This window comes from Centroberyx affinis, unplaced genomic scaffold (genome assembly GCF_046629955.1).
Source record: "Centroberyx affinis isolate AG114_WGS23_722 - 3 ecotype Tasmania unplaced genomic scaffold, CSIRO-AGI_Caff_v1 ptg000193l_1, whole genome shotgun sequence".
NCBI lineage: Eukaryota > Metazoa > Chordata > Actinopteri > Beryciformes > Berycidae > Centroberyx > Centroberyx affinis.
This window is the reverse complement of record NW_027278886.1, coordinates 157,232-181,197: the sequence shown is the minus strand read 5'-3', so window position 1 is coordinate 181,197 and position 23,966 is coordinate 157,232. Positions and strand designations below refer to the sequence as shown.

Sequence of the window (23,966 nt, the reverse complement as noted above, 5' to 3'; positions counted from 1 at the left end):
AATGGATTGTGTTAGGATGCGATTCCTGTTATTCCATTGGGCACACAGCCCTTATTTGCTAAACCAATCAAGAAGCGCTAGAGTTGATTGTCGAGGTCATAAACCAATAACAGTCCAGAATTCCCCATTGGGCGGGTCTTTTCCCGTTGAGGGGTGGGGTCTTCGCGATCATTCAGTCCCTCTCTGATTCACTCTATCGGCGTGCGTTTGAGGGGACGGGTGGATGGAGTAAGGAGTTGCCGGGCAGTAGTGCACCACAAACGCTTTTTTGGAAAGAAGCTTCGCCGCAAATTGCACCACAGACAAAAGAAACGACCCCCGGTGACGACTTTCTTGAAATTAATCAACGCAGCGACTGCGCCCTCACGCACAGCCAACAAACGCAGCCAAGCTAGCCAGCTAGCATCCCTGCAAACTGACGGGATCAAGGTGTTGATAGCTAGCCTAGCTAATTATCCATCAGCTAGCATCCTCCTGCCGTAGCATCATTAGCTTGCTTTACCTCCTCGCGCACATCGAATCTTGACCGTTGACCGTTGTGGTGCCATTCAGCTCTTCAGCACCACATCCTACATTCTAACAAAAAAACAGACAACGGAGCGTCCTAACTGGCTGCTGGAGACAGCGTCTGCGTCGCATTCGTTGATACCATCACACCCATCTCCCCAACCCCTTCACCTCTGCCCCTCTCCCTCCACCCGAAACACTGGAAATCCACAAGCGACCGGAGAGCGGCGACGGGCCAGCGAAGCTGGGGGTGGTACCGGATTCGCTGGGAGTCGTAGCGGCTTCAGACACGCTCAGCCGTGGGGATCTACCGACAAGTATGGACGGGCTGGCCGTGGAAGTTCGCGGCTCGAATGGGGCCTTCTACAAGGTAACCTGGTTAAAGAAAACTGTGTTTTGCAGAAACATCGTAGTTTGCGACCCAGTTAAAAGTTTCGATTCAGACAAAACTGTCTGGTTTTGTTGCTCTAAGAGCCCAACGCTAGCTAGCCATCAACTTGGCTAATGTTAGCTTGGGGCCGGTCCTGACAAATAAGGATGGATTGCGTTCCAGTGTGGTTGGCCATTGTAGGGTGGGTAGCTAGCTCCAGCTAGCTATAAAGCTAGGTACACTTGTCATCACTATGCATGGCCTATATTTGGTCGTTTTTGGCAAATGTCAGTGTAATTATGGGCTATCCCATGGGTAACGGGTTTCCTTAGTATTGAAATGACACACAATATTTAGCATACTTCTTGCTTTGTTTTTGGAGTGTGGGATGCAAGCTTTTAAAACAAAAGCTAGCCAGCTAATCAGACAGCTGTTGTCCAGTTCCTGTGTCCAAGTATGATAGGATGCCACATTTAAAGCTAACATACTTGAGTTTTGTCTTATCAGACCAACCCACCTTTTAGCTATACTTCACAGTATCTTGATTTGGCACTGTTGAGCCTCAAATCTCATTTTCAGTGCTCCGAGAGGAAGCACTAGCTTATTTGTTTCTCTTTCAGTTCTGTCTCATCTTCAAGGGAAAGTGGCTGATGTAGTTTCATATCGGGTCACATGACATCCAGCCATCATTGCTCCTGTGTCATAGCTTGTTTTCAAACAGCACACAAAGATGGCAACTCTCTACACCCTCACATGAACTGATACACATTTATTGTCTTAAAAGGAAGATTGACATATGCTTTTTCATTAGCCTATCAAACCTACTGATTTTCAAACACTTCATCTTTGCAGTTGGGTATATAGCCTAAATGTTGATCTGTAGATTAATGGAAATAGTGATGTACCCAGCCTTTAGCAGAGACAGCAGTTCTGCTAGGGACAGACAAGTGATCCTCCTCATCCTCTTCTTGCTCTATTTAGTCTTAACTTTTGTCCCATCTCTTCTTTTTACTTCAAACACATGCTCTCTATCTCTTCTCTGTCTTTGGGCTTGCATTAGGTCAACTGACTCCCCACTCCGGCCACATGGCGGTTTAGAGATGAGCCTATATTTACTCTCCTCATGCTGCCTCACCTGTCGTTCTGTTTTACTGGGTGACAGTTTGGCTCTGGCATGAATGAACACTTTCCACTCATCCCTATTACGTCCATTATCTCACGACTCCCTGTTTATGGATGAGATAGATACTTGACTGTGTTAATGACATTCTAAATGTCATGTTCCACAGGATCTGTTGTTCTTGATGGGAGGGGCGAGCTTTTTCCTGTTATGATTGTGTTATGGAGGAAAAGGACTTCACTTTGTTTTTAATGTAGCTCAGACATCTTTGAATCACCGAGTCACGTTTTTTCCATTTAACTATGAATCAAGTTGGTATTTATGAACCTGCCTGAGCAATACAACACCTGTCAGGAAAATGGCCCCTAGTCCTGTTTATAGGCTACCCCTTTTTGATGGAGCAAGCACATACCAGGCAAGCTTATAAGAGGCCAAATGAGGATTCAAACAGTTTTAGTATCATGCTAATTGTAAGTGATTGGCCATGTTTGCTTCGAATCCTTTTGCAGGATATCCCACATGGACAAAGACCTTCAGTTCCTGCCAGTTGCTTTAGAATTAGGCTATATTAATACATTTAAACTTATTGTCTGCTTGTGTGATCAGGAGAACCGACACAGCTATCCTGCATAATCCGTGTTTGTGAGCCAGGTAGGCTCATGAACCTGGCTGCGCTCATCCCAGCGGTCCTGGTGATGATCTCCACATGGACCTGCATGTGGCTGCCGGCCCGAGGTTTGAGTGACGTCATTACAAGGCTGTCAATGACCCCTCTCTGCCCCTGCCCCCCCCCACACTAGTCATGCCACGCCAAAAGGAGGGCTTGCCTGCCCTTTGACCCGATAGTACTTTGTGGAAGCGATACTTTCCCTGACATAACATGCACACACAGCTGTCTCCTCGTGTGAGCTCTAGAAACTGGAGGATGGGCCCATTTTCAGTCAAGCCTGCATACGCTGCAGGCTTCTTTTCCTCTGTGGGAGGCTGGCCGGCTGGCTCATAGTGCCACTGGGATACTCCAGTGTGAGTGACAAAGACGGTGCCAATTTGCACCGGTACAGAGGCATGTTTTGACCATCCATTTGGGCCTCCACAGAATGACAGTTGTCGCTGATTGATAGTCAAAGTTGGAGCGAGACTGGACTGTAATGCATAGAAATCCCAATGCAGTGACGTGTGAATGGAGCGTGCCCACACAGTGTCCCCGCTGCTGGCTGAAACTCTAGACAGCTCTTCCAGTGAAAAGGCAGCGCCTTTCCAGCAGGTGAAATACTCTCCCATAACACACTTGCTCTTGGGCCCGACTGCCTGACCTCTCCGTCCCATATAAGGCAGTGTCACACTGAGAGCCGCGCCACACCCCCCACCTTCTTCTTTCCTCCTTCTCCACCCCCCATCGCTCATTGCCGGGGGTGTCGGTGGAAGTTTATGACACGCCGTAATAGATTTGTGGAGGGGCATGATGGACGAGGAACACATTTAGGTGATCTCTCTCTCGTAATAGTTGTCTCTGGGCTATCGCATGATCTGTCCATATAGGCTGGGCTGAGTGAGCTCTCACTTTCACACATGTCCCAAGTGTAAAACTGTCCCAAGTAGTCTCCCAACTTGAGCAAGCTCATACATTTTTATTCTTTGTGTGTGTGTGTGTGTGCGTGTGTGAGAGAGAGATTTCCAGACTGTCTGTGCTGTCAGGAGGAGTCAGAGCCTTCCTCGTCACTTTCTCCAGCACAGAATTCGCAGCCAGAGAAATGTGTCAGCGACGTGATGTCTTGGCTTCCAAAATGGCCTAGATGCTCTTTTTCAGCAACAGTCACAGTACTGGTCTAGCACGGCTTACGAGCCAGCTGTCTGCGTTGTTTAGATACACAATCAAAAGGCGTCCAACCCCTCCCCTCATCACTCTCACTCTTACTCGTGCATTCACGGGAATAACACCATTCCTTTTCTGTTTTTTTCTTTCAGGGTTACATCAAGGATGTCCACGAAGACTCACTCACAATAGTATTCGAAAACAAGTAAGTTTGTTGTCTGTTTCCCTCTCCAGTATGCATACTATAAATAGTGTTTACTAGGGCACATGAAGATTAAGCCGTAGATATTGAGAGTTACGGTGAGTCCTCCAGCCCATTGGCCCGGTCCTGTCCTTACCATTCAACCCACCCCCCCAGCCCCCCCTTCAGCACCTGTGCTTGGCGTGCAGCTGTCCATACAAGTCTTTAACAGTTTTTTTTACCTCCCTGTTCTATCCCCCCCCGTCCTGTCCTACTAGCATGCTTTCCTATACTCCTACCCCCTCCCAGCTACCCCCTATCCCTCTTTATCTACTTGGCTCAGACTGTGGAGCAGGGTGTCCCTAAAAATAGTCCCCCGAGGTATGCAGGCTGGGGTGGGTGGGTGTGTGTGGGGGGGAGGTGGCAGGACGGTGGCCCCTGTCATTCTTGGGATGGTTCCTACCTCTGTTTCATCTCCTCCCCTCTGCTCCTCCTACTTCCTCCGTGCCTGAGCACATGGAGGTGTGGGAGTAGCTGGTTGTGTAAGATACTGCATGAATGGAACGCCTTTTTTCGGTCTATGTTTATAATTCGTAGGCTCTTGAATAATATTTGTGTGACTTGTTCATTTTATGTACAAGTTTCAAACTGAGCTTGAGATGTTTCACAATAGATGTCCACATTGAACCCACATAGCAATGATGAATGCCAAATTTCATTTTATTTTACGTTGAACTGTTTTTAGATGAGTTCTAATTTTGTGTCAAAGGGACATTTGACCACAGCCATAGAATCGCTCAGTGCTCAGACTCAGTCCTTTGAACTTCCTCATTAAACCTAATGAACCATTTTAATTTAATGAACGACTTTTCATGCCATGTGTTGTTGTGCTGCGCAACATTGGGTGGGCAACACACCCACATCATTGCAACCCAAAATATGGCACGAGAGTGAAAAAGAGCTCGGTACAGACTGCACTGCATGTTGCAGGATTCAGTTTTGTTAGGCTTTGTTTGTTGATCAGCTGACAGTAGCTTGTGTTTCCTCTCTGTGCCGTCTTGTTAAAGCTGGCAGCCAGAGAGACAGCTGCCCTTCAGTGATGTGCGGCTGCCTCCTCCAGCCGACTACCACAAGGACATCGGTGAGGGAGAGGAGGTGGAGGTAAGGCCTACCGCTGTGCACCACACTCAGCCACCGTAACTTAACATCCACTTTCCATTTCCACTGACTGACTCATGTCCCCAGGCCCTGAAGTCTGGACCCTTCCTTCTAAGATGGTTATAACACACACAGTGCCCACTCACTCTTGCCCAGTGTTGACTTCTGACCTTTTGAAAAGTTTTAAATTATATAATCTAAATTTATGACCGTAAAGGATATTAAAATGTTTTTATCTTTATTTTGGTTTTACAATTTTTTAAATCCAGGTAGCATTAAAAGGGTCTTAAAAAGTCTTAAATTCTGGCTTTCTGAACCCTGCAGATAACCCGGATTTTAAAAATTGATTATGAGACCACCGTAGTATGATGATAAATTCACCCACTTCCTCTCTCCTACGCATTTGTCAGCCAGTCATACAGACGCACCTCATAATCCCAACTGTTTCCAGAGGGTCCCGCTACTCCATTCATAGCTGGAGATTACCCACGATTGCTCGCAGAGCCAGCCAGAGATTACCCAGAGTCCCATTCAGACTGCAGTGGACGGGGAGATTAACCGAGGTCCAGTTTAGGCCCGTGGTTAGATAGGATTCCATTCGCGGCACGGCAGAGGTCTGCCACATGCTAGCTGAACATCCAACCTATGCCCAATTTCACTGTCACCCCATCTCATAGTTATCACTTCCCCCTGGATATTGTTTCTAACACCTGCAAGCGCCGACTACAGACATGTTAGATACCCGGTTATTGGGAGCGATGGTTGCATTTTGTTTTGCCTCAGCTGTAGTTGTCACAGTTTGCTTTGACTAATAACCATATGGTGATTAGTTTTGGGCTGTTGCCGCGACTGAATGCAAGCAAATAGTCCTGTTGTCTTATTGTATGAACAAAATTCCTAACTTAAAGCAGGCATAAGTTCTATTCTCCTCGGACCCGCAGCAGGTGTTAGGCTAATTCTTCCTGTGTAGCTGGAACAGCTGTAATGCTACTCAACACTGACCCCTCTTCCTCCCCTCTGTACTCCATGCAGGTCTACTCCAGGGCCAACGAGCAGGAGCCATGTGGCTGGTGGCTGGCCCGGGTCAGAATGATGAAGGGAGAGGTGAGTTGAGAGGCCAAGGGGCCACAGTGGGGCCGGCAGTTGAGGGTATGGGGCTCACAACATGGGTAATGAAGTGTTAAGAAGATGATAAATGGTCTCACAATGCATCTCCCAGCTAGACTAAGTTATGTATGTCTCAATCTTTAATGATCAGTCATGGTGATTAAGAATTTGTCTTTCACGTTGCATCATGTTATTGTCACATTCCAGTTAACACCTACACAGCGCTCATCCATCCAGTTTATCCCCAATCCCAACCAGACAGCCAATAATGAAGGTTAATTAAGCTTTTAGGATTTATGTATGCTGTGTTGTGTCATGGCAGGCCCATAGCAAGATAACTCCTTCTGTGTAATGAGTGCCAGAACTACCGTTTAATGGTCTGACATTTTACCTGGTTCAAATTGTATTTGTAATACATTCTGTGCTTGTAGTTCTGCTCACTTGCTGTGTGAAATTGGATTTGCACCAAAATCTAACAAGCACAGTTGGAGTATTTTGAGGTGTTTTACAGATTTCCTGAGTTTTTGAACCAGGACTGCCTCTCTGTCAGGCTCCAGTGTGAGCCGCAGGTTGAATAGTGGGTCAATGGGATATGGGGAGGAAGCACAGCCTTGCAGTGCCACTATGCCATGGGAGCTGCTGCTGGTGTAGTGCTGTTATTTGGAGCAGTGTGATAAGGGCCTGCAGGAATGTCTAGCGTTGACTGATGGCTTTAATTCTGTCCTTTGAGCATGGAGTGTGCCGTGTTCATCTCACTGCCTCCCTCTCAGTCCCCCTCTTGCTTTTTCTACATGTTTTTTCCATCTTTCTCTGCCTCTCTCTTCTTCCTCTTTCTCCTTACATTTTCTCTGAATCAGAGGAAACCAGGGGAAATGAGTTTGCTTCATTAATCAAATGAATGAAGCTGTAGAATAAATGAATTTTTAAAGCAAAATATAATTTTGATCAACTTGAGGGAGGACACCAATGAATCTTTCATTTGACAGCTGAATAAGTGTGTTTTTTGGGGGGGCGGGGGGTATGGAATGAATGCAGCAGTTTATTCTGCTCTGTTGCCATCCTAACACAATAGCATTCCCTCAGTTAATTTCACATCAATTCTCTAAGCTGTCACATTGCAGCTTTTACATTGTTTTAACTTTTACATTGTCATTTCTGGCTACATCGGTGAGAATCTTTTTATCTCGTTCAACTTTTTCAGTTCTACGTGATCGAATACGCAGCCTGCGACGCCACATACAACGAGATCGTCACATCGGAGCGCATCCGGCCCCTCAACCCCAACAGCCCTTCCTCTCGAAACTCCTTCCACAAGGTCCCCATCGCCGTCCCAGAAGACCTGAGGGACATGTGAGTGTCATCGCACTGTTGCAGCTCTTGAATTTACCTCTTAACACCAGCACTGCACTATGCTGACTACGTCGGCATTGGGCAGTGCCAGAGGTTTTGCAAACAAAAAAAGGAAAAGGCATTATCAATTGAGGTGTTTTTTTTTAATGGATGATTCTACACATCTACACCGGTTCCCTTCAGTGTTTAGTTCTCACCTCACAAGTTGTCACAGTGAGCGGTGTTGTTATAAATGACCCGTAGCCGCCAAATGAATAACGAGACGGACTCTCCTGTGGGTTGTTTTTCTATCGACAGCTGCGCAAACGACAACATTCACAAAGACTTCAGGAAAGCCATCGGAGCCAACTGCATCTTCTACAGTGCCCAGTCACACGAACTCATCGTGCTGGTTAGTACCCTGAAAACTGTCACTTCATCTGAAAATCCACCCCAAAGTAAATTCATATCCATCATTCATATGAACGTTTCTCTGCATGAACACGTGAATGGCCTGATTCCAAAATGCGATATGTCCATAGTAGAGGAAATTTGTTCCCCAGTTCTTATTTATCAGTATTATAAAAGTACAAAGGAGTATACCCTCTAAAACATTAGTATTTGGTAGGCACAGGTTTTAAGTAAGATAGTAACATGAAGAATATCTCGTTTTAGATTGAAACTGTCTTTCCCAAAGCTGATTTCATTAGACAACACTTTGTGGCTTCATGGGTAATTTGAAAACAACTTTATGGACACTAATTGTCAGGGTTGTGTTTTTTTGTTTTATTTTGTGATTCAGAGCTGCAATTGCTGTAATTGTGTAAAAGTTTAAGCGAATTGTGAGTCAGGGTTGTCCGTCTGTCCCAGTAGCCCAAGATACATACCACATATTGGTGGTATAGTAGGTTTGAATCCAGCTCATGTTTCATATCACACTTCCCCTTCCTGTCTTTCTCCACTGCGTACTTTGTAGCAAAACATAAATGCCATAACAAAGTCCACAATGTCGGCCTCTTCTCTGTCAATGTTGGTTGAGTCTTGTTTCTCTGGATCAATGCTTTTGGGAAATAATTGCTCATATTCACAAACATTGATTGAACGCTCCATGGTTACAGGAACAACAATAATTCTATTTTGGGGTGAATTTATCCTTTTGAGAGTGTCAGATGTCTTCAACTCGGTCTCCTGTTTATTTTCTTTCTCATCCTTGCAGTCTACGAATGAAACCACAGTAAAGCGCGCCGCTCTTCTGAGCGACATGCACTTCCGCAGCATCCGTACCAAGCTCATGCTAATGTCCCGCAACGAAGAAGCCACCAAACATCTGGAGGTAAACACATTCTCTCGCACGCCCTGTCAAACACGCATAACTTGCGTTCTCTCGGCTGGCAACCAATCAACCATTATGGACCAGTTTGCATATTTCGCACACTTACTGACCACGTGTTTCCTCCCAGACAAGTAAGCAGTTGGCGTCGGCGTACCAGGAGGAGGTGAGGGTGAGGGAGGACCTGATGGGCCTCGCCATCGGCTCCCACGGCGCCAACATCCAGCAGGCCAGGAAGGTGCCCGGTGTCACCGCCATCGAGCTGGAGGAGGAGAGCTGCACCTTCAGGATCTACGGAGAGGTACGCTGCATGTAGTGGAGTATTGGTCTTATTTCACGTTTCTTTAGGTGGGGAAACTTCATGGGAGAAGGATTTAGTTTATATGTCATTTGGGTAGTTCTAATGGAGTCCAAGTTGATGTTTGCGTTGCGTTACAGACCCCAGAGGCAGTGAAGCAGGCCAGAGTGTACCTCGAGTTCAAAGAAGACTACTTCCAGGTACCCAGGAACCTCGTAGGTGAGTGGGCAACATACGACGCCCGAGGGAGCTCATTGTGTTAGTTACGACATCACACTATATCACCGCCACATATATTCCTCTGTATCACTACACGTCTCATGGTCACATTAGTTATAACCATGGCAGTTGTGTTTTTGCTAATATGGTTTTTGAATGTTTTTTGACGTTCGCCCACACTCCTCTCGCTGTCTTCTTTTTTTTTTTTTTAAATCTCTCTGTCACACAGGCAAAGTCATCGGCAAGAACGGCAAAGTCATTCAGGAGATCGTGGACAAATCGGGCGTGGTCCGTGTCAGGATCGAGGGAGACAACGACAAAAAGCTTCCCCGGGAGGAGGTAGGCAGGCAGGGGGCAGGCAGGGACGACACTGCCAGCAGCAAAGAGGTGAATGGACCACTCAGCTGGTCTCCCAATCCCCCACAACCCCCCCCCCCCTCCCTCCTTCTAAAAGCTACCTACCTACCTACCGCAGCAGGGTGTAGACGTCCTATGTTCTGTCTGCTTCGACTTTGTTCCATTCTGCTGCCTTGTCTGTCTCTCGTTTTGTCAGTAGAAGCTACCGATGTTTCCATTGCTTTCAATGCAGACACAGCGTACAATTTATGTTGGGTTGGAGGGGTGGGGGCGGGGGGGCACTGTGCTGTCCATTGTCTCTGAAGGGTTGATATGTTTTTGTTCCCGTAAGCATATCAGTCATTCTAGAAATGTCTGTATTTCACCACTTCAAATGTTCCTTTTGACTGTTTCCAAACCAATGATATCTCTGTCAGTGCCTCATTGATGTCCCCAACAACGGGGCTCGGTGTTTAAAGTGACCACCCTGTTTGCCTAAAACACACACTCACTCACTCATCTCTCCCCCTCTCCCTCTCTCTTTCTCTCGTTGTTTTATCAGGGCATGGTCCCCTTCGTGTTCGTGGGGACTAAAGAGAACATCAGCAACGCTCAGGCTCTGCTGGAGTACCATGTGGCCTATCTGCAGGTCAGTCTATCCTCCGCTGCCGCCAGTAGAGGGCAGCGCCGCCCTTGCCTCTGCTCCTGCCACTCAGACAAGTCTCAGTTATAGCAGCTCTTGCAGCTTCACAGCATTTTCTACGCAGCTATTTTCAATTTGAAGTACTTGGAATTGAATATTTGTTGTTGTAGAGTATATTTGGACACTTAGTAGAGGAACACTTTTGCAGTTCTTTTGGGTGATAAGGCTAGCGACAGAGCCAGCCGTCTCCTGAGGGTGTTTTGGGTAGTGTGGGTGTATGTGCCAGATAATTTCAGATTGGTCACCTGTCTCCCTCCTTCTGCCCAGCGCCACGTGTGAAAAGGTGCTGAGAGCGCCTCATTTTGCCCTTACCCCATGTGCTTTTATAAATAGCCCCCCCCCCCCCCCCACTTCTCTTTGGGTTGGCCGGGGGTGAAGGGGACGCTGGAGTTTAGATTACCAGCTATCTGGACCCTCAGCATCCAAAAATAACATCAGACCCCCACCCCCGCCTCTCCTCCTCCTCCTTCACACCCCTCTCTGCCACCTCCCTCGAGGTTCAGCTGTTGTTGGTGGAGGCAGCTGTCACACTCTGAAGTGAGACCTTCCCCCCCCTTCACCCCGGTCTCCACCTACCTCACCCACCACTGAACCAGCATAGGAACTGCTGTCGGTGCACTTTAGCCCGGCCCTTAGACGCCACTGCCGACCCCCTCCCCCCCCTTGTCCCACCTGACAAGCCATGTGGCTCGGCTGAAAAATAAGAGACCGTGGCATTCCTTAAAAGATCATTTTAGCTCACTAACAAGCTCATCAAACATGACAAGTCGATGTCCTGTGACAGCAAAATGATGATCACTTTAATTTCACTGTGATTAAATTTAGGAGAAACGATTCCAGAAGGAGAATTATAAAAATGACTGCTTTAGTTGTAGGTTTCACTCTCACCACTATTATCTCCCCATGACAACAACAAAAATCTGTGTCCCATTTGGGGATCCGTGACATGACAAGGTTGAGAAGAAGAACACATCACATACCAGCTCATATGGTTTGCAGACTGTGAAGCAACTCATATTGTCTCCACTCCCCGTCCTGTAGGAAGTGGAGCAGCTCCGCCTCGAGCGTCTCCAGATTGACGAGCAGCTTCGTCAGATCGGGGTGGGGTACCGTGCCCCCCCCAGTCGGACTGGAGGGCCCGGCCCCGACCGGGAGAAAGGCTACCTGACGGACGAAAGCAGCAACTCGCTCCACACCTCTCGCACCTACGGGGGCCGCGGCAGAGGGCGCAGGGCCTCCAACAGTCAGTACTCCGGATACGGTGAGAAAGGGGGGCAGCTGTGACTCCCATGACTCTTCGCTGTCGAAAATGGAAGATAGAGAAGTCATTTTGTGTCAATGAATGCTCAAGTTTCTTACCGTTTTATGTCTATTGCCTGCTCCAGGCACAAACTCCGAGCTGTCCAACGCCTCAGAGTCTGAGGATGTTACTGAGCGAGACCAGAGGCCCCGCGGTGTGGGCGGAGAGGAGAGGGGCTCCCGGCGGGGCGGCAGGGGCCGAGGCACCAACGCAGGACGAGGCCGCGGAGGGCCAGGCTCCAGGCCCTCCAACTCCATCAGCTCAGGTAGTCAAAGCTCATGCTCAAGAATGTCCTGTTTCCACTCTTAGATTATTGTCCCTGTTCTCTGTTTGTATTGTTTTGGTCTTTTTGTTTTAAGCAGAGGTTCTCTAAAGTAATCTTGTGTCAGTGTAATGTCTCCATAATGTTTGCAGGAGGTGGATATTTAAAATATCCCTAAAAGTTCAATTACTCAGCTACATGGCCACCCTGTTTTTTAATTTGTGGAAAAATCCATTTGTAATTACAGCCATTATTATATGAGGTCTGGAAAAAACTATATGATGAGGTGTAGTCACTATACTAATATTTTTTGTGTCCTCTCTAGTGCTGAGGGACCCAGACAGTAACCCATACTCCCTGCTGGAGGGCGAGGGCGAGCTGGCCGACACGGACTTGAGCGAGGGCATGGGAGGAGGAGACCGCCGGAGACGCTCCCGCCGCCGCCGCAACGACCAGGAGCCCAGCGTGATGGATGCCGCCGCGGAGTCTGATGGCCAGGCCGGCCCCAACGAGAACGGACTAGGTGAGGACGGCCACACAGAGGCCATTTTGTGTTTGAGTCTCATCTCTGACTTGTTAAAAAATATACATTGCAGCCATGGTTGATAGTTGGGATGCACCAAGACCGCTTTCTCCAGTGCTGATATTGATTCAGCGCAGTCTTCATGATGAAATTAACGACAGAAATGCTTGATAAACTTTTTTATATTATCCAAGTCCGATTATGGGCATGTGTTTCCACTTGGAACAAATGAAAATGTTTGCTTATTGTTGGGAAAGTGTTGAGAACAAAATTGATATTCAGTGCTATTCTTGGAATAAGTGCATCCCTGGTTTATAGGTTAAATCTGAAGTGTATGACAATGTTGCCTTATAACTTCAAGGCTTCGAATAATGCAAAGCCAGAGGTGTTATTGTGGAAATATAACATGGTCATCTTATGGTCCCTTTCCTAACACCCATATTCTTTTATCTGACTGTCAGATGAGGAAGGCCGACCTCAGCGCCGCAACCGAAGCCGCCGCCGCCGTAACCGTGGCAACCGCCCAGAGGGAGGCTCGACCAGCCGTGACAGACAGCCTGCCGAGAGCGGTATGTCTCCGTGTTTGACTAGTCAACCCTCTTCCCTGTCAAAATTATCATACACTGTATGAAGATAACCTTTCCTTTTGAAAGCTATTTTGAAAGCTATTATGTAGCAGGCAGCATGATTGTCTTTGGTTTTTAGTAGTGGAGGAAGGCTTCGATAAAGGGATACTGTGACATTTTGAATCGGTTATTCTTCACCAGATACCCGTCACATTGACAAATGGAGCTAGCTGTGCCCCCTAGTTTCAGTGAAGACTGCTATCATGCGGTTTTATCTGAACTGCAACATCAAAGTGGAAGCTTTATCACAAAATGATTTTGCCCATACAACACACCCACAGCTGATGGTATACAACCCAAAACGTCCTCGACATCAGGCAAACAGAGGGTTTTAGGCATGGAAAGCGCAGGGTCACAGACAGACACAGACTGGCAATGTACAGTATAACAGTCTATTATTTGTTAATTGTTTAATGTCAAAAAGTTGCGTATTGCAGCTTTAAAATGAGAGAAAAATGAGTTTTTCACCCCTATTGTTTCATTTGGTGAAATTGTTATTGCCAAAAATGTGTTTTTTTTTTATGTACTCCTCTAATTTTGTCTGCAGAGTGTACATTGTAGCCCTCTAACAGTTTTCCTAGCTAACTGGTTTCCTAGCTAACAGTTTTCAATGGTGTATGTTTCCAGTGACCGTTGCCGACTACATATCCCGTGCCGAGTCCCAGAGCAGACAGAACCTGCCCCAGAAGGAAAACCACGCTGGCCCTGAGCCCAAGGTACACTCCAGGCCACACAGATAGACCTTAGCTTCGGTTTCAGTAACGTAAATCAAATTACTGGAACGGTTCTCACCTTTTCCCACCTTCTTCCCCCCCAGGAGAACGGGACCAGCGCCAAGAAGGATGAGCGAACGCCCTCCAAGCGTTCCCCCAGCAACGGCATGGCCTCGGCCAGCGAGACGCTGACCCTGGTCAACGGGGTCTCGTAAAGAACCGGCCCCGCCCTTCGCGACCCCACGTCTAGAGCAAGACTTCATGGCAAACTCTGTCCCTGCTTGCATTAACTTAAAACCTTAAACAGATGAGTGAAAAATACCTGACAAAATACCTGAATTCATACTACGAGAGTGAAAAAGTACAAAAAAACGACAAACGCATCTACTTAAAAACACACGTTAACGGTGTATGCTATCCTATCTATCAGTACTTAGTGCTTATTTAAAAAAAAAACAAAAAAAAACAACTAGCTTGCCAAAAAAGAGCTGGTGGATATGACTTGATTTTTAAAGAAATACTGAAACACGAGAAACAGGACGAGACTTTTTTTTTTTGTGTTTTTGTTTTTGAAACTGTTGTCTTTTATTTTTGTCTTTTTATTTTTATTTTTTTTCGTTTTGTTGTGTTTAATTTTGTTCGTTGTTTATCACTGGTTTGGACTTGGCGGTCGCTCTCTCAACCGAAACAGACGCGTCTCTTAACAGTGTTAAAGTACAGACAAGGAGAGATGGTGATGCTAGCTGTAGGGAGGGACGCACGAGCGGGACAGTCCAATAGCTTCTGTGACGCGACGTTCGCGCCCTGAACCTGGGAGTGAAGGTAGACAGACAGACAGACAGACAGACAGACGGATTGGAATATTGATAGACATTGTGCCTTGAATTTGAAAAAATAAAAAAAAAACTTGAGTTTTTCCATTCAGTTTGTTTTTGTTTCACACGAGGAAGAAAAGAGGGAGAGGTCTTGTTTTTCCTTTTTTTTTCTTTGTTCCAAGGAGAGAACAGACCTGTGAAGGAGTGATGAGTAAACGAGTGTAGAGGGGGGGGATACAGGAACAGAGGGAGAGACTGGCCAGAAGACGCGAGGAAAATAGAAGTCTGGTGCCAAACGAGAAATTCAAGGCGCTTGTCCTCAGTAAAAAGGTAGAGTGGACAGCGTTGGGGGTCAGTGCGTGTGTGTGTGTGTGTGTGTGTGTGTGTGTGTGTGCGCGCGAGTGCACGTATGTGTGTGTGTTTGTGTGTGCACAGTTGAGATATTTGGCAACCACAAAACTAAACTTGGGGAGGGTGAGGTAACAAAACAAAAAAAACGTAACGTAGCCCTGGGCGGGTCACGAGGCGAGGCGTCTCTATCGGTCGGACAGGCCCGAGAGGTGACGGGGTCATCCGTCACTTCCCGTTTCGGGTCTGTAGAGGGAGGTCCGGGGCCGGCAGACGGGACAGACAGACCGAGACCAGACAGATAGCGGACTTGAAACATGGATTTCGGACTTACACAGAGAACTATACCGTGCCTCTTTCCTCCGTGTCGGAGGAGGCGGCAGTGCTAGCTTCCAGCCACACTAGTGTCTTGATAACCGCTGCGGCGCGCGCGGCTTTTCCGGAAACGCGCACGAGGGCGACCACCTTCCGGACGGGTGCGGGGGCGGCCGGGCGGGGGGGGCGGGCGGTGCCAGGAGACTGCAGACTGTGGGGAAATCGGGCACACAGCTTCAGAATGAGATGAGAGCCATACACGCACACGACACACCCACACTTACAGGTACACACACACACGCAAAGACGGCGTAGACGGCGTGCGGAGAAAAGGGCCGCAGGGGGCGTGGAGCGTGGAGGGGGGAGCGGGGAGCGGGGAGCGTGGTCGCCCGCGCGGCGCGAAGCGGCAAAACAAGAGAATTTAAAGCGAAGCGAGGTGGCTGTCTTGTACCTGGCAGTTTGGGTCGGCAAACGGGAGTTAAGAGAGGGACTCAAAAAAAACCTCAGTGGCTCTCGGCTCATGTTGTTACTGTTGTCTTGGTTACCGCTCTCAACTCTATTTTTTTTTTTTTTTGTTATTTCCACATCATAGAAAATATTAAATAAAAAATGGAAGTGAAATCAACCTCTCCTCTGGAAATGAACTTTTGATTTCTCTTGTCTTGTGGCGTTTGCAGTCTATTTTTCTAACCTGCATGGTATTCGTTAACGAGTAGTAGGTGGTGCCTGTCCTGTGCATGAGGAAGGGTGTTTATTAATCTGACTTACAAAGCCATTGTTTCATTCACTAGAACTGCTGCTAATGTACACATTGAATGTCCAACTTAGAAAAACTCTACTTTTGAGGAGAGGAAACTTTTATTTGTGACTTGAGAAACATTTCCCCGCTCATATGCCCCGTTTTTTTTTTTAACCAGTGGATATGAGTAAGGAAGGGGGTGGGAGGGGGGGGGTTCCATTCTTTTGCTCATCAGTATAGGAGTCACACAAGTGTTAAATACAAGGAGGGGGGGGGGGGGGGGGCAACATTGGTGCATGACAAGCAAGTGTCCACATGACCAAAGGTTTTGCGAGACAGATGAGTGGGAGTGCGGTTGAATCGAGATGACCCAGATGCTGCTGTTCTCCATTTCTGCTCACGTGTCCGTTGTGTTTTTAGTCGGAAGAGTGTGAGCGAGCACTTGAGTATTTGTACCTCGGTTCAAGTTGTTGCATGTGCGTGAGAGGAAGACGGAGCCCTATCTCGTATGTTTGTGTTTACCTTTATACCTCACTGTGTATGTGTGAGTACTGTATTCCCTTATGTATCTGTATCCCTCACGTCCTGTTGAAAGACTGCTGGCCACTGTGTGTGTGTGCGTGTGTGTGCGTGTGTGTGTGTGTGTGTATGTGTGTGTGTGTGTGCTAGTTGTACAGTCAACTCCTCACTCTGTCAGATTTTGTCTCTGGTTTTCTCACTCATGTTCTGATGGCAATAAAGGACTTTTCATTGTTTGGTATACACTTTTCTCTATAAAGTTTGTCCTTTTTGATAATGAGGATGCCCAAACTGTTGGGCACACCGGCCTGAGAACCCAAAGATAACATGAACAGTGGACAAAAAAAATTTAAAAATGGAGAGATTATTTAAAATATAAAGTAAAAATAGCTTCTTTATATAATCACGGTGCTTATTAATGCCTTTTAGTGAGGCAGTTTTCTCCAAATAACTTCTAAGATGTTTAAGAAGATCAGATTTGAAACAAGCTTCAGCATTTTCCACACACTCCTATTGTCATAATTCTAGATGTGGACAAAATGCGTTCCTGTTTTGACTGAGAAAAGTGACCAATAGCAAACCAGCTTCCCTGATATTTGGGCCACCACTGCCCTAAATATTTTGTAATGTAACTTTATACTATACATATAAGACAAAAGTTTCTTTGACCCACACTTATCTATCTGTCTATCTATGAAACATGGGTTTCTGGTAACACTCCCTGCAGAGTGACTCAGCAGGGTATTTACAGGCCGCATTGTGCCCCGTCTCGAGCCTGGCCCACGGTTGCTGTGTGACTGTCTCTGAACTCGCACGCCCAGGAGATGCTGCGTCTCTCCCGACCTACAAATGATGTTGATCCACCAGCGTGTGCGAATACACACACACACACACACACACACACACACACACAGGGCCTTCTGATTTCAGCTGTTTACACCAAGCACAGCACAAAATCACTGTCTCAGCCTGTCTGCAGGTCCTGAAGAAGTTTGAAAAAGTCTAAACTCAAGGCCCCTGAAAGGTCTTGAATACAGCTAAATAAATGAATTTAAGTGTACAAGTCACATTTACAAGTTTTAAACATTTTTGCACTTTCTTAGTGTGCTGTTTGTCTCATAAGAAATCATATTTCATTCTAATAGGTCTTAAAAAGTCTTAAATTGGTGGACTGCTGATCGTGTTTGAACCTTTATAGGCCTTTCTGATGGCCTATAGAACTTCATGGCTGGGACACTTGTTCATATTCACTCTGATCCTGCAGTGAGTGTGTTTGTGTGTGTGTGTGTGTGTGTGTGGCCATGGCTTTAGTTTGTCTAGTTTTTCTGGCAATATCCTGGCACTAGAAGCTCAAACAATGTCAGTGTGTTGAATTACATAAAATTTAAGAAGGCACAGTTATAGCCATAGAACTTGAAGGGCTTAGAGAAAAGGTGCAGTAATGAAAATCTCTCATCCTCTCTGTCTAGTAACCTTCATAGATCTCTACCGGAGTATAGCTTCTGTCATCCTGTGTCTCCCTCTGCTGGACTTTCACTGTTATAAATCAGATCCACCTGACTTGCAGATGAAGTGCAAACAAGTATTTCCAATTTTATAAAAATGCCTTTAAAGTGTGTTTATTTCAGGACTTGTGCACATAGCACCACATCCACCATTTTCTTCACTTAACACTGAGGTAAGTCTAACGGACACACTGTCTCCCTGCTTTCTTTTATGCCAACACACAACAAAAGAGCACAATTGGCCTTTTATCCCCACTCGATTATTACTCGTTTCCTGCTCCTGACCTAGATCTGCAGTTATCCCGTTTCAGTACAGTCAGCTTTATTTGTTTAGCCATACTCCCAAAAGCCAAACAAAAATCTGTCACTCATGCTTTTGGTTCAGCTCCAGCAACTTCTGTGAAAGTGTTACACGCAGTCAATAGGAGTGACACCCCCAGCTCCGGTTCCTCCCAGCATCCCGCCAGTCCCAGGTTGGTTTCCAGACAACAAGAAGAGGTGAAGGTGGATGCACGTCTCTACTCACTACTCAGATCATATCCATGTCAATCTGGTTTGCTGATTTCTTTCGCATCTCTTGGCCCTAACCGCTCAGAAATCCAGAAATCCAGAAATCCAGAAATCACCTGATTATTCCTCCAACAAACAGGTATGTTGTTATTATGTATAGCAGAACTGTAAGTTTTAGTCTCTTATTAGAAGGTTGTGCTATTAATATAACACAACCATGTCTTTTTTTTTAAAACTTGGCAATTGATATGGAAGAGAAAAGTTTGATAAGAGGTTTATGTTTTATAACAATATACTTATGTGTTGTTTATCTGCTGGGGTATTGTGTTTTTGGTTTAGGCCAGCTTAGGGGACACCGCAAAAACTCACTTCATATGAGTCCGTTCTTAGAATATGATCTAATTTGAACTATATTGACTGACAGTTCACAAAATTATTATACCAATAACACTGAAATGCCTTCCTCTGAAATTAAATCAATAACTATATTTTTTGTAGAGGCCAGCCCTACTGAGAAAACACTGTAATATTCCTATAATATTCCCATAAGGACCCATTAGTTCACAGTGAGATTACTGTCTTAAATCTGTAGGGTATCACTATAATATTGCTATAATATTCATATAGGGACTTACAGTGTGTCTGTGCTGCTCAATAGTAAGTTAATAGTGACCTTATGGTATTTTTATTTTTTAAATTCCCTATGGTATCACTATAATATCCCTAGCAATAACTAATATTCTTACAATATAGGAACTTGATATTTGTATAGCATCCTTCTAAAACCTGTTATGGTGTTAATACAGCTCATTTTGCAAGGGAGAATATATACAAAACATATCGCATGAGAAAACTCCGACTAGAAACTCGAGTTTAATAGTTCATTATACAACACAGCTCATTTTCAAGAACATTGTGTATTGGTGTAGCTAACAGTGTTGTTCAGCTGGTTCAGTTTTCACCCCTATGGGAGTTAATCCCTTAGACAGGGGAGGAGCGTCTCTCTCAAAATCCCTGTTTCCCTCGAAAAGACAGCCGGGTCCCTGGGGCCGAAACAGGTTCCCCCTGACAACCGGCCTGCTAGACCTGCACCGTGAACCTGCGACACCAGCAGGATTTAGTGCTCCAGTAACCCGCCACAATACATTCTGGAAAATGATATTTCGTCCCGTCCTACAGCTTCTGGCAGTCAGGAAAGGAGATACTGTCTGTCTCAAACTTTTCAACCGCAAGCAAGCATATTATGGAGAACATGCCATCTTTGCTGTTATTTTTAATTCTATAGGGATCACAGCTGAAAAGACCTGACGCCTGGAGCATTACTAACAGTTGCATAACCTGTTTGCTTTCCTGTGTGAGTAATGTTAAATGAGTGGCTGAGGTGTTTCTATATCATTACTTTCCATTGTGTGGAACAGGGATAGGCAATCGTGCCATGGAGTGCCAAGCGGATGCAGGTTTTCATTCCTACCAAGGACTACAGCAGGTGATTCCACTGATGAGTGAAAACCTACAGACTCGCGGCCCTCCATGGCACTTGCTCATCCCTCTGTACAAAACACCTCTGTATCACTCAGTTCATTGTATCACACGTTATCTCTCTCTTTCTCTCTCTGGGTCCACAGACATGGCGGTCCACCCTATGCAACCGGCCATAGTGACGGTTCAGCCCGGCATGTTCCGATCCCCGGCGGACCTGAAGACCGAGATGTGGACCAGCAGCCTCTTCAACTGCTGTGACGACATGGGCGTCTGTGAGCATCTGACCCATATCCATCATCCTCATCATCTGAGCTTGTAGGCGTTGGTGATACTCCTGGTTTGTGGTCTCACACGTATCATGTTTCTTCTGTGTGTGTGTGTGTGTGTGTGTGTGTGTGTGTGTGCGTCCCTGACAGGTTGCTTTGGTTTCTGGTGCCCGTGCTGCCTGGCCTGCCAGGTCACTTCAGACTTCGGGGAGTGCCTGTGTTTGCCTCTGGTGGACGTGATATCTGGAGGCACCGTTCCTGCTGCGACTATGGCCATAAGGAGCACTATGAGGGAGAGATACCACATACGGGTACATATGAGACACTTAACCTTGGATAGGCTGTTTTAAAGGACAGCACTGACTTTTTGGGAGTTTGGCCCATTGGTCATCTTACCCAATATGCGCCAAGAGGATTGGCACCAAAATCATCTCTGTGTCTCAGGTAGATAGTTCTGTCCGGTGCGCATGCTAATGCTTTAGCATACAGCATTTTCAGTAATCGTAGGCGACTAGCATTATCCTAAAAGTGAGAAAATGAGAACTTGTTGCTGCTCTAAGGCCGGATGTTTAATTTTAATGACACAAGTCTAAACCTGCCAGGCTTACTGTATGTAGGGCATTGGTAAAACAGACATAAAATTGACAAAAACAATACTTGGAGCGTAACTTGTTTTGTTTACATTTAAGTGTCCATTCATGCCCATGTGGCATAGCATAAAATCATAACAACAGTCCCAACAAGACTGAACTATGTCATTGTCATCAGCTTATCAACATCATCATCACCATCATCACAGGAGTAGTAAACTCAGTGACATCATCATACAACATTACCGTTGCCAGTATAACATACAGTACATCAACATTAACCATATGAGAGTGTGGTTAGCATTTAGGGCTCGGTGGCAACAGGAGACCTAATGTAAGGGATGAGCACTATCTGAAAGAACAGCATTAGCTTTCTTAAGCCTGCTTGTTGAATAAGTCATTTGAGACTTGCTTTCAAAAGTTATGAATCGACAGGTCATAGAATGAAAACCAATACCAACTTTGACCACTAAAAGATCTATCTTCATACTTTGGATGATGCTAGTTGCCTACGATTACTTAATATAGCATATTCTTGTATGGTAAGTGTTAGCATGCACACCAGAGATACGCAGAGATGATTTTGACACCAATTCTCATCACATTAAGAAGAGCAGTGGGCCAAACTCCCAAAAAGTCAGTGTAGCCCCATGAGGGAAAAGGTCCTTTTTATTTACCACATTACTGGATTGCAATCATTCATATGTGACTGTATGTGACAGTCAACAACCACACATAGCGTCTCGCCTCAAACTGAAACCAATAATGATGCGTGATGTATGATCTGTCTCCCGATCTCTCCTTCCAACCGATAGGGATCCATGTTTGATGACTGCTGCATCGTCACTTTCTGCTCCTGTTGTGCCTGGTGTCAGATGGCCCGGGAGGTGAAGATCCGTAAACGCCCGCTCCTCCTCAACACCGCCCACAGCAACGCCGCCGTGGAAGTCACCGTCAACCCACTGCCACACGCGCCCACTTACGTCCCCCAGCCCCTGCACCCCCTGCATGCCAGAATCTACCCGCCTATGCCATAATAGCCACTCTAGCATGTGACAGTGGTGATCCCTGTGTGCTTCAGCTCAGAGGGGTTCAGTACGTAGTCCTGCCAAAATGGGAGAGAACAACATACATAGGCTGTTGGCAGAAATATATATATATATAGCCATTAATAGGAGGTGGTCAATGAAATGAGACAGAGAGCGAGTCTGTGTGTGTGTGTGTGTGTGTGTGTGTGCATTGTGTGTGTGTTTGTTTGCCTGATCAGGTTTTGAGCAATATAATGAAATTATCTGCATCAACATTCCTTTCCACAGTGGGTGCTCTGTGGAGTAATGCCATGGGTTTGGTCCACTTGTCTCCAAAGGGATGAAGTCAAAGCCATTAAAGCTACACTAGGCAAGACTCTTTATGTAGAAATACACCCGTCTTATCAGCCTAAATCACAAAGTGGGGCTTCACTAGAGAGGAGTGTCCCATCCCTACTAATTGAAACAGCATAGATTCGCCCTATTTGCACAAATGAAATGCTGGTGTCATGTATGGACACTTCTCCACCCACAGGAATTGATGAATCCCAACTTCAGAGTGAAATCCAGACAGTGAGCAGAGAAAGCCGGACTCACCAACGTTAGATCTTTCCCTGTCTCATTTCTTTGGTATTCTTTGGTATAAAGCATCACAGACCGTCTGGGGTGGTAAACATGAGTGTGCTGTGTGCTGTTACTGATGTCACCTTACAGGATTTGTGGGTTTTTAAGTCAAAATTCAAAAGTTACATCTCGTTGCCATTTGGCAGCATGCAAACTTGCCTAGTGCAGATTTAAGATCGGCCCTATGATCATCTGAACTCTCTATTTATGGTGGTAACAAAAGGCTTCCTTCCATAATTCCCCAGTAATGCTGAATTGAGATTTCACTGACAAGGCTTTATCTCACTAACATCATTGTTATGCTGTTCATTACTGAGCGGCCACGACCTGCGCCTTGAGAATAGGGCATGGAAAACACAGCCCCCAAGGGGAAGTGCATAATGGGACAGTCCCTTCAAAGGTGTTACAAAGCTTTTCACTGCTGCTCCTTCCCTCCCCTGCCTCACTACCTAAGGGGGACAAGGGAGGGAACACAGGAGCGTAGGGGAAATTGGGACAAGATGCCATATGATCATAAAAAAAAAACAAAAAAAAAAAACACCTTTAAAATGAGCTTTTTAGTCATCATGTAAGATGTAAGTTGACATCAACTTTCAGCTGACTGACTCTGGAATCTTTTATATATTTTTTATCAATGTATTTCATTGTAAAAGTTGTGTTTTTATCCTAATTGATGGTCCAATCATGTCACATCTCAGATACATTGCAGTTGACTGGGTTATGCTGGAATCATGTCGAACAATCATGCATGCAATTTAATGCCTGGAGAGAACAGATCTGTGTATGATCCGTCGAGGGAGATTTCAGGAACCTCATTGTGCTTCTCTTTTGTGTCATATTCTTCAGGGAGGTGTAACAGTAACCATATACTTCACAATATATGCTATTTGGCTTGAGATAATGTGAATTCAGATCTAACCTATCCACTTTGTGAGGAAATTCTTGCCTACACGAAGACAATGAATAACACATAAAGGATACAAGCCTGTAAGATGAGTGGATAAAAAGAGGAGGGATTTGAAACTGGATGGAGAAAGTCTTGGCCTAGCATTTTTTGTGTGTGTTTGTAGTAAACAATCTCAACAACAGGTCTAAAACAAGTTAACAAAAGCTACTAGATTTGAGTAGTGTTAAACTACAGCAAATTGTGATTGAACTACATGTAGGCTACTTAACTACACATGTACGAATGTGTGTGTATGTGTTTATGTATGTGGTACACCTGTATTGAGGCGCATGCATGTATAGTGTATAAGTCTTTTTACTGAATCATAGCCGAAACATATTGTAAATAGCCAAATGATTTAATATTTCTGCTGAGGATTGTAAA

The 23,966-nt window shown here is 45.7% G+C and overlaps 2 protein-coding genes across 2 annotated transcripts; both read left to right on the top strand.

Moving 5' to 3' along the window:
- Positions 1-215: 215 nt before the first annotated feature.
- fxr2 (FMR1 autosomal homolog 2) lies at positions 216-15,954 on the top strand. Its single transcript, XM_071537916.1, has 17 exons — positions 216-877; positions 3,963-4,015; positions 5,059-5,152; positions 6,182-6,253; positions 7,458-7,606; positions 7,904-7,997; positions 8,802-8,918; positions 9,046-9,216; positions 9,354-9,432; positions 9,662-9,819; positions 10,331-10,417; positions 11,513-11,732; positions 11,857-12,036; positions 12,359-12,556; positions 13,018-13,125; positions 13,810-13,898; positions 14,000-15,954. Exons 1-17 carry the CDS (start codon positions 827-829, stop codon positions 14,108-14,110), a joined length of 2,031 nt encoding a protein of 676 aa, XP_071394017.1. The 5' UTR covers positions 216-826; the 3' UTR covers positions 14,111-15,954.
- A 2,805-nt stretch (positions 15,955-18,759) lies between these two features.
- Positions 18,760-23,950, top strand: LOC139659982 (cornifelin homolog A-like). The gene is made up of 4 exons (XM_071538022.1): positions 18,760-18,785; positions 20,272-20,400; positions 20,545-20,705; positions 21,800-23,950. Exons 2-4 carry the CDS (start codon positions 20,274-20,276, stop codon positions 22,019-22,021), a joined length of 510 nt encoding a protein of 169 aa, XP_071394123.1. The 5' UTR covers positions 18,760-18,785; positions 20,272-20,273; the 3' UTR covers positions 22,022-23,950.
- The last annotated feature ends 16 nt before the right edge of the window (positions 23,951-23,966 follow it).

What these genes read in the sequence shown, in the direction of transcription:
- fxr2 (XM_071537916.1), top strand. Translation starts at nt 827, where the DNA reads ATGGACGGGCTGGCCGTGGAAGTTCGCGGCTCGAATGGGGCCTTCTAC. An exon ending in ACAATAGTATTCGAAAACAA is followed by an intron (nt 4,016 to 5,058) that starts GTAAGTTTGTTG and finishes GTCTTGTTAAAG; the next exon opens with CTGGCAGCCAGAGAGACAGC. An exon ending in GGTACCCAGGAACCTCGTAG is followed by an intron (nt 9,433 to 9,661) that starts GTGAGTGGGCAA and finishes TCTGTCACACAG; the next exon opens with GCAAAGTCATCGGCAAGAAC.
- LOC139659982 (XM_071538022.1), top strand. Translation starts at nt 20,274, where the DNA reads ATGGCGGTCCACCCTATGCAACCGGCCATAGTGACGGTTCAGCCCGGC. An exon ending in CTGTGACGACATGGGCGTCT is followed by an intron (nt 20,401 to 20,544) that starts GTGAGCATCTGA and finishes CGTCCCTGACAG; the next exon opens with GTTGCTTTGGTTTCTGGTGC. An exon ending in GGGAGAGATACCACATACGG is followed by an intron (nt 20,706 to 21,799) that starts GTACATATGAGA and finishes TCCAACCGATAG; the next exon opens with GGATCCATGTTTGATGACTG.